We start from the raw sequence: 18,089 nt of genomic DNA on the forward strand, positions 1-18,089 counted from the left end.
CCATTGAATTGTTTTATTGCCAGTCACAAATCACTGATTTTTAAAATTTGAGTTGGAAAAAATTTTGCTTTGCTGGATGTTATTACACATTACAACAAAGAAAGCTATCTGGTAGAATTGCTTTTAAGGAAAAGTCATTATGAGGGAAAAGAAGATACTGAAAAAAAAATTGCTTGGTTTTAAGAGTTGATTCATTTGCACAGGCTTGAACTGCACTGGGATTTCAATCCTGGTCTCCCACACAGGGGCAGTGAGAAGCCATCTACTTTAACCATTGTCACTGTCTCTCAGAGTCTGCATCAGCAGACTGGACGCAAGAGCCAGAGTCAAGACTGCAACTCAGGTTCTCAATGTGGGTCGAGAGCACACTAGCCAATACCTGCCCTTTGAGTGTTCCTTAGCTGTCACTGTGTTCTTCGCCTCATTCCTCTCAGCTGCTTTTACTCCACTACTGCTCTCACCCATGACCTCAGGCCTACTAACAGTAAACAATATAAATTACTTGAAAAAAAGAAGAAAGAAAGGAATTGAGGGTGGAAAGTTGGCCAGTTGAAGGGTGATTAGCACACCAGTTACTGTTGAATCAGAAACCAGCTGGGAAGCCCAGGGTAAATTGCCTTTTTTTTTACAGGCAGAGTAGACAGAGAGAGAGAGAGAGAGAAAGGTCTTCCTTTGTCGCTGGTTCACCCTCCAATGGCCACTGCGGCCAGCGCACTGCGGCTGGCGCACCGCGCTGATCCGATGGCAGGAGCCAGGTACTTCTCCTGGTCTCCCATGGGGTGCAGGGCCCAAGGACTTGGGCCATCCTCCACTGCACTCCCGGGCCACAGCAGAGAGCTGGCCTGGAAGAGGGGCAACCGGGACAGAATCCGGCGCCCCGACCGGGACTAGAACCCTGTGTGCTGGTGCCGCAAGGCAGAGGATTAGCCTAGTGAGCCGCGGCGCCGGCCAATTGCTCATTTCAAAGTGGATCAGCACAGAGGTGAGATGGCTGGAGGGTTTAACCACAGCGGTCCCTGGTTGTGGTCAGCTGGGGTTTGGTGCTTCCTGTCAGCCTGAGCTTTCCCTGCCACAGAATAGCTCCAGGTGAGGGTATTTGGGTTCCTGCAGTTGGAAGTCCCAGCTGGGCAGTGCTGAAGGCTGGGAGTCTGGCTGGGGCACTCACAGCCCCTGCTATGGCTAGGACTGGGATGATTCCAGAAGGAACTCAAACCAGAGGCACCATGTTTGTTCAATGATACATATCACAGAATTCAAAGCAGTCTTCTTCCACTAAAGGATATGACCTTGTATTTAAATTCTGAAAGGTCTCATATTATGAAGCACTGACAATTACTGTGCCTTAATTTGAAACAGTAAAGTACTGTTTGGGAAAGACAAAATAATCTGTAAGGACCTCAATTGATGTTCTGCTTGGATGTTCTTAAAAGGTCAAGCAGAGGTGGGCCTTTGGCATAGTGATTAAGATGTCAGTGCAGACACTTGCGTCCCATATCAGAGTGCCTGGGCTCGATTCCTGGCTCTGCTCCAGATTCCAGCTTCTACGTGCACCCTGAGAGACAACAGGTTCACAGGAAACCTGAATGGAGTTCTTGGCTCTCAACATTGGCCTGGCCCAGGCCCAGCTATTTGGACATCAGGGGAGTAAACCAGCAAATAAGAACTTTGTCACTCTGTCTATTTATCTGTACCTCTCAAATAAATAAATAAAAACCCAAGAAAAGAAATGTGATACAGACTTGTTTCCTGAGTATGACTTCTCAACTTCAAATTTTGGATGGCAGAGCAGCTCAATAAATAAAACTAAAAAGATGTGTGGACAAACAGCATTACTAGAATCTCAAAACTGTGAAAAAAATAAAAAAAAGAGATACCCCCACAACAAAGAATTCTGTGGCAATAGCATTACAGTTTAAAGACTCTGCTTCATTCTACACACTTCTGTAATCCTTCCAATTCTGTGGTATCTGTATTATATCCATCTTATAAATACTTCAATAAAGATAATTTCAATATTATCCATAATGTTGCAAACTAGAAATACCAAAACAAATAGTGAAATAAATTTTAGCATAATACAAAAATGAGAAAATATGAAGCACCAGAAAAAAATTAGAAATATTATATAATTACAATTATTTTAAGTATGAGTTAAGGCTAAATGGAAAAATAACACATGAAAATTATGTTTGTGTTATGTTAGGAGGGAAGAAATAGGAAAGAATATTTTTCTTTTCCAATTATACTATTGTGACTTTTTATTTTTTTATTGTGACTTTTTAAAATACTGAACAATAGAGGAAAGAATACTGGAATTTTTCCACAAGACTGCAAATTTTATGAAATAAAGAATATCTCTAGAGGGGCAGCATTGTGGCACAGAGAATAAAGCCACTTTCTCCAACACGAGCATCTCATATGGGCATGGGTTCAAGGCCCTGCTGCTCTGCTTCCAATCCAGCTCCCTGCTAATGAACATGAGAAAGCAGTGGAGGAAGGTGCTTGGTCCCCTGCACCCACATGGGAAACGTGGAAGACGCTCTGAGCTCCTGGCTTCGGCCTGGCCCAGCCCCTGCATTGTGGCCATCTGGGGAGTGAACCAGCAGATAGAAGATCTCTTTCTCTCTCTTTCCCTGTATAACTCTGCCTTTCAAATAAGTAAATAAATGCTTAAATAAAGAATATCTCCATTTAATAACACAAGAATTAATAGAGTAAGAAGATAGTTGACATAAAGAAGTTAGGAATAAGTTTCAAAGGGACAGCATCAATGTTATTGCTTTAAATTCTGAGATCATAACACTGTTCAGAGTAAACTAGCACTCACATTTTATATTAACTCTGTTTCTTTCTATCTTTTAGTTACCTCACAGTTCACTATCACCTATAGAGAATGGGGAAAAGGAATTAAATTCTTGTAAAGTTATTAATAATAACAGTAACATTAGTGGTTACAACATGGTTGTTACTATTATGAGCAGCATTTATTGAATGCTTCCCACAGGAATTATTAGTTAATCTAATCCCCACAAGGAAGTCAATGCTTTTGCTGTCCCCATTGTTGAACAGAGGTCACAGATACTAAAATTAAGCAAATTGATCAGGTGTTACAGAGCTTGTAACTAGAAGTTCCTGAATTAAAATATAGGCAGCTGATGCCAAAGCCCAGAGGCTTGAATCAACACACTATGGGCATCCCTGGGACCAAGAAGCAGGTAAGGAAACAGCAGACTCTCACCCTTCCCACTAATCCTACAGCAAAGAACTGATACATCTGCTGTCGAAATATAAAACCTGGCCTTTGATATATGCTTACTAACTTGCTGAGTTTATTTAACATCCATTTAACCAACAGGATCTTATTTCAAATAATCATTTTTCAAATGATTATTTTCAAATAATCATTTTTCATAATCAACTAGTATCAGCAAATAAATAATTGCCAGAAACATCTAAATGGATTGAAAAGATTAAAAACCAGGATTGTCAGAGTTTCTTAAGGAAGTTCTAAGATCAAGTATTCTAACACGATGGGATTTTCATCTAATCTTCAAAACTCATAAACTATTCTGTTCTCATGGAGTTGAGGATTTAAAGAAAAAAAAAACCATCCTGTTGATAAGAAAATGGATACCTGTGAACGACTAACAGAAGGATTGTTTCAATAATTTAGGCATCTGTTTCTAAGACACTGAAGAGGATAGGAAGGCTAAGCATAAAACACTGTTTGTAGATATTAAATTGTTAGGCTTCAATGTCTCTGGTCTAGCCTCACCTGCCCAGAGCATACATTATGAAATGAAGTCACTGTGATCTTCCAAGATCCCTGAAGCACAGATTAACTTAACAAATAACAGGGATCAGAAAACTAATAACATATCATCAGGAGGAAATGAGGGGAATTTGGCAAGAACCAAAGTGCAGGCTCCTACTCTCACTGAGCCTGAGCCGTTGTGAGCTGGCCATAGGCAATGGAAGAGATGGAATATCACAAAGGAAGCCGGCAGGTGAGGGAAAGTGAAGAAAGCTAGAAGCTCTCTCCTGGATAGAACTTGCTTTTCTTCCTACCTCGGGGCAGAAGTCCTATCGTCAAAAGTACAGGCTTCCTTTTAGTGGGGTAGTTTAACCATATAAGGAAATCCTAGAGTGGCTAAGCTGTATGTTTTTAAACTTATCACAAATAAATAACTGATATGAAAGAAGATACCAGCGACAAAAATAATAGAAGTTATTTGTGTATCACTTACTAGGGAAGTGACAGCTGTTCTACCTACTTTACATCAGGGATTCTCAACCAGGAGGAATTTTGCTCCTTGGGAGACACTGGCACTGTCTGGAGACATTTTTAGGGTGTTCCAGATAGGAATAGGACTGACACACTTACCAACTGGCATTTCCTCTGGGTATCTGGACTTTGGTCTGATTGGTTGTGGCCCATGCCTTATCACTTGGAAAAGATTTCAAACAATACCTCTGCCTGACTATAGTACAGCAAGTCAGACAAATATTGTGTCTTACAAAACTTGAGATGTCAATAAGCAATTATTTCCATTAAATGGAGCATTTTAGGTATATCAGCCAAATGTTGGCTCCTGAAAATATCTTTCTAGCAGTTAAAAGACACCTGCATCCTATAGCAGAGTGCCTGAGTTCAAAATCTGCCTTTGGCTCCTGACTCCAGCTTCCTGCTAATGCAGACACTGGAAGTAGCAATGATGGCTCAAGTAATTTGGCTCCTGCCACACACAGGGGACCTGAATTGAGTTCCCAATCTTGGCCCAGTTCCACCTGTAACAGGTATTTGGGGTGTGAACTAGCAGATGGAAGACTTCTCTCTCTTTCTCTGCTTCTGCCTCTCTGTAACTCAAACTTTCAAATAAATAAATCAATCTTAAAAATAAAAAAGTAAATAAAAAGAACTTGGTATATGTTATAAATATTGTTTCATTTATAATAATAATAATAACTCTAAGGCTCTTGATTAGTGTTATTAATAAAAACAAATAATAATTATGACAAATCTAATAATGGGAAATGTTAACAGCAGAACTGGTACAGGGTATATAGGAACTCTGTTATCCTCCTTGTAACTTTCCTATAAATTTGAAGTCATCCTAAAGCAAAAGTTTGTTTCAATAAAGGTAAAAACATCCAATGATAGAGTTACAGTAAATTGGGGGGGGGGGGGGGGGCAAGGAAAAAAGAGCTAATTCAGGTATAGCCACATTAAATGTACAATAAAATAAAATAAAGAAATGTGTCATGTGGCTTTTAATCGTGCTGCTGGATTCCAAAGGCTCACCTGCACTGCACACATTTCTGACTGGAATTCAATCTCATTCACTGACCAGCAACAAAGATCTGGGGCAACTAAAATGTGCCAGGAGCTGGGATGGCTTGGAGCTGTTCAAAGACAGTAAGAACAGGCCCTGTCTTCAAGCTGCTGAGGTTGTGAGCCATGCATGATGACCACATGAAGAGACACCACATGAAGAGCCTACAGAGCTAGACCCTGCTCGCAGAAGCACACATCAGTAACATCTGCCAGAAATGCTGTGCCAGAAGAATGCATCTAGGAATTGAACTTGATCTTGGAAGAGAAGCTGTGAGAGTAGACAACAAGGGCATCCAACTCATCTTGAAGGTCAGGCAAGAATTCCTGGGCGAGGTATCCTTGACCCACCATAGGCACAGTAAATAGATCTAACAGAATGAACCAAGAGGACAAACTGCTTCCCGCGGAGAACTGCTCAGCCTCAGCCGCAAGCACTCCCAGGGCGCTTCCTACAGTCACTGAACACTGACTCCAAAGGACCAACCAGCTGGAAACCAGCAGCGCAGATGAGCCCAACTCAGGCCACCCCAGGGCCAGAGAGCAGGGCTTTGTTTTAATCCACACGGGTCCGACAAATTGCAAAAACAGGATTCTGGAGTCTGACTGGATGCTGCAGACCAGAAAACTGCGCTGCCTGCTTTAACTAGCATGGTCATCTCACTGGAGGAGCTTTCTCATATGCTGATTACTTTTCCAGTTTTTGCCTATTGAGTACCAAAAAACGGTTCCCCACAGACCCAGGCTGCTTGGCTTCAAGACTTTTTTTCGTATTGCTCTTCATTTTTTTCATTTCTTCCACAATCATCCTTTCAACAGGCACATCTCATTATTGTCTAAGTATCACATTTTAAAAACACGCACACCCACACCCACTATTTTCTGATTTCCTGGATATAACTAGAAACTGATAACCAAGTGTGAAATAAGCAGACTGACACAAAAGGAGGATCTAAGGTGCTTCACTGATGGGTTTGCACAGTACACTCAGGCAGCAAATGTTCACCCTAAGCTTGTGTACAGTATGCAAAATAAGCCAGTGGGCAAGGGCTGCCAGTGAACAGAATCACTACATTTAAAACCAGATTTAAGGGTCCAGAATTGTGGTACAGTGGGTTAAGGCCCCATCTTCGACACTGGTATCCCAGATGAGCACCGGTTAAAGTCCTGGCTGCTCCACTTCTAATCCAGCTCCCTACTAATGTGCCTGGGAAGACAGCAGAAGAAGGCTCCAGTACTTAGGTTCCTGCCACCACTGTGGGAGACCCGGACTGAGTTCTAGGCTCACAGCTTCAACCTGACCCAGCCCTGGCTGATGCTACCTACCATTTAGGGATTGTGAACCAGCAGTTGGTGGATCTCTCCCCTCTATGTACCCCCAATGCCTCTCTGCCTTTCAAATAAATAAAATAACTTTTTAAAATACTCTCCTTGGGGCTGGCACTGTGGCACAGCAGATTAACACCCCAGCCTGAAGCGCCGGCATCCCATATGGGCACCAGTTTGAGACCAGACTGCTCCACTTCCAATCCAGCTCTCTGCTGTGGCCTGGGAAAGCAGTAGAAGATGGCCCAAGTCCTGGTCCCCTGCACCTGTGTGGGAGACCCAAAAGAAGCTCCTGGCTCCTGGCTTCAGATAGGCACAGCTCCGGCCATTGCAGCCAACTGGGGAGTGAACCATCAGATGGAAGACCTCTCTCTCTCTCTCTCTCTCTCTCTCTCTCTCTCTCTCTGCCTCTTCTCTCTCTATGTAACTCTGACTTTCAAATAAATAAATCTTTTTAAAAAATAAAATAAAATATTCTCCTTATAACAGCAGGAAGAAATTAATAATCAAGAGGTAGATAGATAAGAGCAGTCCAACGGCACATGAAAGGGGAAATTATAACTATTTCTTCAACTCACAAAATATCTACACCTTTCCAGTGCAAGATCTATCACTATGAAATATACTAATATTTTTCATGCACATGAGCAAAGATAAAAAGTGATAATTAAAGAATTCATATGAACAGCAATTAAGTAAAATAATTATTTTCATTTCAAGACTATTTTTCTTCTCTATTCCTAAATTTCCTTTAAAACATTGTCACAACAAAAAAGGGGGCTGGAGGGGCCAGCACTGTGGCATAGCAGGTAAAGCCACCACCTGCGATGCCAGCATCCCATACAGGCGCCAGTTCGAGTCCCGTCTACTCCATTTCCAATCCAGCTCTCTGCCATGGCCTAGGATAGCAGTAGAAGATGGCCCAAGTCCTTGGGCCCCTATACCATGTAGGAGACCTAGAAGAAGCTCCTGGCTCCTGGCTTCAGATTGGCCCAGCTCCAGCCATTGGGGCCATTTGGGGAGTGAGCCAGCAGATGGAAGACCTCTCTCTCTCTCTCTCTCTGCCTCTGTATCTCCACCATTCAAATGAATAAATAAATCTTTATGAAAAAAAAAAGGGAGGGGGGAGTAAGGCTATACTTTCCCTACTGTAACTCTGATTACTCAGAGTTAGATAATACATGTTTATATTAATTAACTACTAACTAAACAGTCCTCGGAGAACTGGCAGATGCCAGATTTCATGGGTGGGCTGGAGTCAGAAACAGAGCAAGTGAAATCTTTGAGGGAAGAAACTCCTGCCAAACACAGTCTAGGAGTAAACACCAGAACAGAGGGATTGCCATGGAATCCAAGAGAAGCCAAAGGCATACAACCCACAAAGTAACAAGAAGACAGGCCAGGCCAAAGCCAGGAGACTAACCCTGACAGCAAGGGGCTGGCTGGGCCAGGAGAAAGGAGTGAGTGCTGCTGTGATGGGAATAGCTGCCTCTTCGAGGGGCGAGCAGGCTGGTGCACAAGGTGTCTCCACAGACAACCCGCAAGGGTCCTGGAACACTTGGTGTGAGGTGCTGATCTCAAAAGTACTGTGCAGCCCCGCCTCCCTGAGCATCTGAATCCACAGCACTCAACAGAAATCTATCACTGCTCTGACAATTCCACCCACTGGGAGAAATCACTGTCTCTGCAGACAAACTAAAGCTTTTTACATACGGCACCCAGAGGCACACGTGGCGCACAGCACAGAATCACAGGGCAGGCGCTGTCCCCTTCCCCTTCAGCTGCCTTGCTTGCTTGCAAACAATAAAAACCTTTCTGAACAAATGAAAGTGACCTTTGAAACCAGCAAAACATGCCGGGCACTCTGCCACAGAGATATCCTCCAAGCATGGCAGGCCACTTGCTATCCCATGGAGCTCTCCATTGCCTGCCGTGTACAGGAGCTATGATTAAATGCGCCCCACCTAGAATCATAGCCTCCACGCTTTGATGCAAAAAATCACTAACAGATCCAGACGGAAGAGTGAGGACAAATTGGTCAATTTTCAGTAACTACTCTCCTATCTTCAATATATTTATTTCTGTATTAACTTGAAAGACTCCACTATCATAAACAGTCACCATCTACTATAATTCTTCCCACAATCTGAACGAGTTATATGCAAATAATTTTACATACATACACCTTTAAAGGCTGACAACAACCCTTTTTCATTTCCAGTTTGCATGTGAGGAAACGGAGGTTCAGGATTTGCATCGCAGCTGGGATTTAATTTTATGTCTAACTCCACAGCCTATTTCTGCTAAGTCTAACATATTCCATAAAATATATGGGGAATGGATCTTCCTATAAATAATTGTGGGTTTAACATCCATATGAAAGTAATTTATCAGTATATGAAAGATGTAATAAAAGAGTGAGGGCACCTAAATAATTACTAGTCTCAGCACAGTTTGGAAGGATGATGACTTCCACATTCACCAAAAGAGACAGACAGAATATAGAATCCAAGTCCACAGTTCAGCTCCCTGTTCCAGAGATCTGGAAATCACGTCTGTCAGCTAGAAGTTAACCATATTAATACTCAAAAGAAATTCAAAGAAGTCACTCAAAGGCTGTCATTTTGTGGGAATTTTGTTGGGAATCTTTGTCTTCAAGTCAGAGATCTGAATAACAAAAGAAAGTGGGCAATGTATAAAATGGCAGAATTCATCCAAAAAGCCATAAACCACATGCAGAGAGATCCACTTCTACAAAAAAGAAACCCAAGTCCAAACAATGATCTACTGCGAGTATTTTCATCTCTCTACCCTTTGTGGACAGCAACTTAGCAGCGAAAACTTATCTTCCCCAGCAGTTACCCAAATGAGCTTACATATGTGAACACAGGTAGTTATTTCAAATAATTTTATAAAATGATATCCCACTAATACAGGCTGGCTTTAATTGCAGCTCAGAAAGGAAAATTATGCTTGTGGGAACTTAGATATAAGCTTTACATTTCATAGTCACGGAAAAAAGGTAGCAAGACAAGCAAAACTAACAATGATTCTGAATACGAGAGGGAATGACAATTTTCTACTTCATACAATTTTCATTTGGCATTGAACTTTTTAAAGAAGATATTAATATTTTTAAAGCTACTTAAAATATTTTACTAAAATTTAGATTTGGGTCCAGATTTGTTTACAGTAAAATGTTCCTTTCATGTGAGAGCAGTTGCATGGGGTGGAGGAATCACTCCAGCCCAGCTCATAGGCCAAGTTTCAATAGCCAGCTTCAGACAGAGTCTGATCTGTGATCTTATCCTCTCCTACACTGAAATTTCACTTCGTACAATGGCAAAGCTGGACTATGACTCATCTTCCTCTGCAAAACAATGAAAGTTCTAGTGCAGTGGGAAAAAACTACTTGAGCTGCCGGTTCACTGACCTGTTCGAATCAAGGTCACAGTATCAGGGCAGGAGTGAGGAGTCACTCTGCCTAAACCATACCTAATTCTCGCACAAGTCCCTTCAGTGGTCCTCCAACCCAATGCTGAATTTGCTAAAGGTTAGCATAGGAAGCACCCGGTGCCCTGCAAGTAGAGGTCAGAGGATCCCCGTGAAAACATGAAACAGATTCAGAACCAGTTTCATGAGCATGGCTTTCAAGTAATGCCAAGGAAAGATACACCAAAAAGATGGTGGGGTACACAGCTTCAGCTTAAGTATATTAAGTACTATAATGAACATAATGTCTGATTTCCTATTCCCAGACTCTAACTAGCAAATGGAGCCCATTTTTAACTGACTACATTTTTATAATGTTTACAGAAGTTATTATTCCTTTTATTTACCTGGAGCAATTATGCAGCCTGCAAAGTGTTTTAAAATGTGCTAAACTGTGAATCCTGACCACAACCCCCTGGGAATTCTACTGGTGGGGTGATGCAATTTCAGGGGTTCAGTGGTTACACAGTCGATGGCAGGGGTGGCTGGGACGTGGGTCTTGCATCCTTGAACATTAACATTGTTCATTTCTCGTTATCTCCTTAAAATTCTTTTGTATCAAATAAGTCACTCTCTCTACCCTTCTTCTCCCAGTTCAACAATTGTTATTCAACAACCTTTGCAAAACATATTCTACCTGGTCTTCCTAACTATCAACTCCTTTTCTCTATAAACATTAAGTATTGAACTGGCTATTTCGGAGACACACTATCAGAGGCATTTAATACAACTGAAAAGGAAATGAGAAAAGGATGGCCACTGTCATTTATTGAGATTTTATCATATGCCAGTGTCTCAACATGCATCTTTGGAATTCAGATCAATACTAGGAGGAAGGAATCTTTAGTATTTAATTTTAATCAATGAGGAAAGTGAGAATAGGGGAAAAATAAGTTTCATGATATCCTAACAACTCCATCATGGACTTAGGAATGAAACAAACCCAGGTCTGCCTTATTCATAAGCTCATGCTATTCTGTGCCAAGTTGCCTTTCACTTGATGTCAGCTCTATATCAATTACTAAATCCTTTTTTATCCTAACATTTGTAATTAGTTTGTAAAATACCTCAATTGTGTGTTTTATCTTTGAAAATGTTTGTAAGTTGTTAGATACATAGTTGCAGTGCAAATAAAACAACAACTTCAACAATAAAAAAAAAAAAAAGAAAGAAAGAAAACACCACAAATCCTGAGATTTTCCCCAACAAACTCACGATTCTTTGATCACCCTGAATTCTGAGCTCCTCCATTCAGCCACACTCCCCTGGTGGAGCAGGTGGCACCTGTTACGTGGCAAAGACCAAACTCCCTCCATTCAGCCACCACCAGTCCTTACCTTGCATTCACCTTCACACACTGTCCCTTTTAGGCTCTCGCTCATCTCTCCCTCGCTTGCCCACACTCTTGCTCTCTCTTCCTGCCTCTTAAATAAACAAATAATTTTAAGTGTGGGGAGAAAAAGGATTAAAAAATTTTTTTAAAAAAGGAACATCTTGGGGCTGGCACTGTGGCACAGCGGGTTAAGGCCCTGGCCTGAAGCACCAGCATCCCATATAGGCGTCAGTTCAAGACCTGGCTGCTCCACTTCTGATCCAGCTCTCTGCTATGGCCTGGGAAAGCAGATGGAAGATCTCTCTCTCTCTCTCTCTCTCTCTCTCTCTGCCTCTCCTCTCTCTGTGTAACTCTTACTTTCAAATAAATAAATAAACCTTTTTAACAAAAAAAAAAAAAAAAAAAAAAGGTAGTATTCCCAACCAGGCCTGTCTCCCCACCACGTTCACAAAGACACTCAACATCTGATGACATTCTTATTCCTAAAGTTGACAGCCTACCCAGCCTGGAGAACTAGGACGTTTGTCTCTTCTGGAGGATCTGCTGAAAGTTCACCCAGATGAGCCGCTTGTTCCCTCATGGCCCAGTCCTAGGGCTTCCTCCCAGATGACAGCCAGTCTCACCCCCCATATCAGCACAAATGGAAACTCTGCCTCCGTCCAGCCCTTCCCCAGGCCTCCTGATGCTCAGAGAAACAGTCATTCATTCCACAGCAGATATGGAACTGTCCTGCCTGCCAGACACACAGGCAGTGTGTGGGGCACAGCAGTGACAAAGCTTCCTTCTCGTCTCTTTCTCAAGGAGCTGTCAGCCCAGAAAGGGACCTGGGAAAGGGACATTCTGCTGGGCCTTTCCACTTGGGCTCAAGCTACAAAGTCAAAGCCTCAGTCTGATTACATCAAGATATCTGAATGTGGGGTGTGGATTCCAGCACTTCCATGACGCTAATGGAGGCCAAGCTTGTGAATCTTTCAACCATCGAGAAAGGAAACGGCTGACCTAGAGTCCCGCCAGCCAACACAATGCAGGAAGGGTGGCAAGACAAGCAGTGCCTCCCAGAAGTGGTTTCCTGAGCTGCAGAAACTTCCAGACATCAAACGTTTAGGCATTAATAGATATCACAGAATGCCTCTAACTACTTTTTCATTTCACATTTTCAAGGATTTGCTGTTTTTTTTTTAACTTGCGCATCCTTCAGATGGAATATTATTAATATTTGTTGAAAATATTATGTTCAACATGAGTTTTAGCATCTTCTCACAAGATCACTAAAGAAGCCTAGACGACAGACACAAGAAAAAAAAAAAATGCTGTTGAATAGCAACCAATGAGAAGAGTCTGGGTGCTCCCAGACTTTGATAATGTGCACAGTGGATTTTCCATTTTCATTAAAATAACATGCCTGGAAATATTTTTTTAGTTTAAAAAAAATGCCTTCTATTTTCTGAAAGCCTTTTGACTGGTCAGAGGGCGGAAAAGAATGCATCTAAATAGACTTGAACTCAACCAACAAGCATTTAAATATATTTAAAGCCGTAGTCTACTCATTTAAAAGACTGCTTCCTATTTTAATATTTGTCTGTATTTTTCTTTTAAATTGTCTCGTGATTTCAACTACTACAGCTGCCCCAGGCCCTTTGACTCAAGACAGTCAAAGACCAGCAGGCTACAGAGACTAGTAAGCCAGGGGAAGAAAGCAGATGAAGTGGGAATCCAGGGAAATCTTTGAAAGGCCACAATGCTGCCGCTGCTGCTCCTACACATGCATAAGGCTTTCACTGAGGTCCCTGAAAAGGGTTTTGATTTTGTGTTGAGACCACACAGTTAAGTAGGAGAGAAAAGCAGTAACTGACGAAGACAGCTGTGGCACACTCAATGATTCCACTTGGCCAAGAAACCAAGCGGTTTACTAAGAAAATATGGGCTGCTCTAGCCGTTTCGGTTTAAATGTGCTCCAACAGTCAGTGCTGACAAGCACTTACCACCTTATGCATCTGCAGCAACAAAGGAAAATACTGAAAAAGGGTGATGCCAACAGAGAGAACATGCTTTAAAAACTCTAATCAGCCCCAAAGTTGCTCCCTAGTGACAACGTGCATGCGAATACATCACTCGGGGAGTTTTCTTTGAAAGCTCAGACAGCAAATACATGCATATCTACAGATAAATGTTAAGTGTGATACAGATATGCGAGCTGATCAGAAAGACAGCTGCCCTGGACATTAACGCCAATGAGACTAAAGCACATGGTTACATCCCTTTATGATGTTCTGAATTTGTATCTCCCCTGGACAAGGCAGCATTAAATACCCCTTCATTTATATTGCCCCCACAAGTCCAGCTCTCCAATTCTCCCTTTCTCACCTCTCAACTGTTCGAAAAAGCAGAATGCTGTTTTTAGCCAACAGAGTAAATAAGCTACAGTATGAGATACGATCTATCCATACTCAACACCATGGAGGAGACTTTTTTTCTACAGGACAGACAACAGTCAACAAAGCACAAGTTGTTTTGGAAAACACAGGGAAGCAAAGCAAAGCAAAGCACATTTGCCACAACAAACTTGGGGTTTCTTGAATTCTTTTTCCAAAGCCAACAGCCCTGGCAAATGATCACCTTGCATGAGAACTATGAAGCCGACAGTATTGGTCTCCACTATCCAGAGTCCACAGCAGACATGGGGTCAGGAAGAACAAGCTGGCTTTGCCCTCACCAGCCAGGCCTGCCTTTAACAAAGTAAGCTGAGAGAAAGAGACTGGCTGGGATGCGGCTGTAGACAAACTTACCTGGGGATGGCTTGCAAGCTTGGAGAGCTATGTCTCTTTTCAAATCAAATCTGCACTTTTTCCAACGAAACGTGGTGGCTGCTGGGCGGCTCATCACCTACATTTGCTAAGATGAGGAGGAAAACGATGCAGAGGAAGCTGACAACAAAAGCAGCCTGCGAACTGCACACTGGGATGTCCTGTTGGGTTTTTTTTTTTTTTTTTTTTTTTCGGTGGGTTTTATTTTTCCCATGAGAGGATCTGACAAAACCTAACCCAACCTCCTCTAAATACCAGACAGGAAGTTACACTGTGCAGTCAGTGAAAACTCTTTAGGTTGTCTGTGTGTGTGTGTGTGTGTGTGTGCGTTTCTTTCTTTTTTTTTTTTTTTTTTTTAATCCTATCAACTAAGCGCCTTTGACTGTTTCTGATCTACTGCAGAGAGATTATAACATTTCTTCCTGTTTTGGCAGTGTCAGATGGTAAGGGGCGCTCCACCCACCTCCTGACTCACATTGTGTATAAATGAAGGTGCCTGTCCTGGGTATACAAATGGGCTGAACCCTTTGATTACACATTAACTGTACTTCAAAGAACAAATTGGACTTACTACTTCACTTTAATATAAATATATATATACACACACACACACCTTCGGGAAACAAATTCAATAGGATTTCCTTTTAATTTCTTAGAAATTGCTATTATGGGGAAAAATTAATCACACAGAATTATAAGAGAAGAGGTAACAATTTCAACTCAGATTTCCCAGCCTCTTCTATTTTGGCATTTGAATTGCTCTCTTTTGTTGTCATTTATACACGTTATCCACACACATACACAAAATAGGAAAATCATGATGCATTTTCTCATCTGCTCTCCTAATCCTCTTTCTTTTTGTAATTCTTTTTCTTGCATGCTTTGAAATAAGAACTTTCTACTTTATATTAGCAAAGATTTTCACAGACTATGTATCCTTCCCAGGACACACACAAGTTTGAATTAAGACACCTCTCTTCCTGCTACTAGCTGAGGTATATGAAAGAGAAATAGTCACTACCTGCCCTCCTCCCTCCTACTCAGCTTTGTGCTTCCCCTACACTAGAAGCTGTTTGGCTCTGGCAAAATAGTCAAGCTAAGCCTCAACCTCCATATCTTTAAAATGGGAGTGGTGACCTCACCAGTCTTCCAGTCTTGCTATGAGAAGAGAGACGCTGAAAAGCACAGTGACATAGATTATATCACACACAAACTCCAATTCTGTTTTTATATGTATTTATTTGTTTGAAAGAGTTACAGAGAGAGAGAGATTATCCATCCTCTAATTCACTTCCCAGATGGCCACAATGGCCAGGGCTGGGCCAAGCTAAAGCCAGGAGCCAGGCACTTCATCCAGTGAGGAGGAGGGGCACAAGTACTTGGGCCATCTTCACTGCTTTTCCCAGGCCATTGGCAGGAAACTGGATTGGAAGTAGAGCAACAGGGACAAGACATCGCAGGTGGCACTTTCATCTGCTACACCACGACCCCAAGTATTTTTTTGTAACAGTTTTATTGATAAAAATTTCATAGAGTATACAATTAACCTACCTACAGTGTATAACTCAATGATTATTAGTATGTTCAGAGTTGTGCAACCACCACCACAACTAATTTTATACCAATTCATCACCCAAAAAGCAGTCATTCTCCATTTCTTGTCCCCACCCTGCAGCCCAAGGTAACCACTAAAATCTATTCATAGTCTCTATAGATTTGTCTATCTTGGACATTTCATATAAATGAAATCCTACAATATGTGTTATTTTTGACTTTTTTTTCTCTTTTTTTAAGATTTTATTTATTTATTTGAGAAGTAGAGTTACAGACATAGGGAGAGACAGAAAGAAAAGGTCTTCCGTCCACTAGTTCACTCTCCAAATGGCCGCAACGGCCAGAGCTGAGCCAATCCAAAGCCAGGAGCCTGGAGTTTCTTCAGAGTCTCCCACTTGGGTTCATGGGCCCAAGCACTTGGGCCATGTTCTATAGTTTTCCCAGGCTATAGCAGAGAGCTGGATGGGAAGAACAGCCAGGACATGAACCAGTGCCCATATGGGACGACAGCACCACTGGCAGAGGCTTAGCCTACTACACCACAGTGCTGGATCCTGACTGGTTTTCTTTACTTAACATGCTTTTAAGATTCCATGTTGTATAATGTATCAGTATTGAATTTCTTTCAAAGACTGAATAATTGTGCATTGTGCAGATAAACACATTTTATTTGTTTTTTTCATCAGGTCATGGACGTTTTTGTTGTTTCCACCTGTTATCTATTATGAATACCTTGTTTGCAGCATCTGTGTACAAGATACCTATGAATATGTATGAAGATGTACATTTGCATTTATTTTGGACATATACACATATACAGTAGTAAAATTTCTGGGTCATATGGTAACTCTATGCTTACCATTTTGGTTTGTTGTTGTTGATTGCTTTTATTTTCATCTTATTTGAAAGGCACAGAGAAAGACAAACAGAGAGGAGAGCATCCATCTGCTGGTTCATCCCTAAATACCTACCACAGCTGAGACTAGCACAGACTGAAGCCAGTAGCCCACAGTTCAATCCAGGACTCCCATGTAGGCAGCAAGGACCCAAGTACTTGAGTAACCACCTTCTGCCTCCCAGAGTGCACACTGGCAAGGAGCTAGAGTAGGAGGCAGAGCCAGGACTCCAATCCAGACACAGGGAAATGGGATGCAGGTGTCCCAGGTGGCATCTCAACTGCTGCACCCACCCCTGTGCTTAACCCTTTGAAGCACTGCAACAGCATTCCAAAGTAGCTGTGCCATTTGACACCCCCAACAGCACTGTTTGAGGATTCCAATTTTTCTACATCCTCACCAACACTTGTTTTTATCTGTCACTTTTTATAGCCATCCCAGTGGGTATGAGGTGACATCTCATAATGGTTTAATTCCATTTCCTTGTTAACCCTCAAAGCCAATTTTTATCAGAAGCCCAAAATTGCCTCCATTTCTATAGGCAGGACTAAATACTCAAACTACAGAACAACCACTGAGCCTAGATAAGAACCAATCATAACGGACACTGGTTACAATGCTGAAGCATGACCCTGAGGGTGTCCATCTGTAACAATGGCTATTTTCCAACAGGTATCAACATTTTTACCAGACTAGCTGTAGGGGTTTCTACCAAAATGTTACAAACTCAACATTATGCCAGGTACATACTGCTGCTTCCAGGTTTTATACCCAGAAAGAGCCAGCAAAAGCAGTTAGCCTTTCTTCTTCCTACCAAAGGGTTCTGCTGAAAACTTGAAGGAAGATAAAATTGTAAATGTAAATAGGACATCTCAGTCACCTACAGGTAAGTTCTTTCCACCTGTCTTTCTGTTTGCGTCTTCTTCTTAATTAGAAACAGGCTCAGTTGAGGCAGTCTTTCATAAGTAAATACCTATACTTATAGGAAGAATCGCAGGCCAGCTGTGATTTACAATTGAGACTCTCACAAATGCTGAAGGTAGACAAGGGGCTGACAAGTCAGGATATAGACACTAGAGATAATTTCCCCTTCCTCAGTGTGTGATCTCGGGAAAAGGATGACAATTGTTCAAAAACCTAACTCTAAGGGCTTATCATTTTTTTTTTAGACCTTACCATTTTTTAACAAATTCATGTACAATGATATGAATTACATCTCCTTCCTAAAACAGCCTAATTTAGGATTTATAATCCCGACAAAACTAATGCAAACAAAACCTATATAAAGAATAATAAGAAAATACCAAAAAGCTACTCATTTTTTAAAATAAAAACTTTTTTGTCTTTATTTT

The 18,089-nt window shown here is 41.7% G+C and overlaps 1 protein-coding gene across 1 annotated transcript in view; it reads right to left on the bottom strand.

Moving 5' to 3' along the window:
- Positions 1–15,307, bottom strand: part of UTRN (utrophin) — a gene marked incomplete in the record, with an annotated part of 519,651 nt that extends 504,344 nt beyond the window's left edge. Inside the window, 1 exon segment of the mRNA XM_070073468.1 lies at positions 14,270–15,307. Within this exon segment, the coding sequence (XP_069929569.1) occupies positions 14,270–14,363 (94 nt within the window).
- Between the last annotated feature and the right edge of the window lie 2,782 nt (positions 15,308–18,089).

This window comes from Oryctolagus cuniculus, chromosome 5, assembly GCF_964237555.1.
Source record: "Oryctolagus cuniculus chromosome 5, mOryCun1.1, whole genome shotgun sequence".
NCBI classification, from domain to species: Eukaryota; Metazoa; Chordata; class Mammalia; order Lagomorpha; family Leporidae; genus Oryctolagus; species Oryctolagus cuniculus.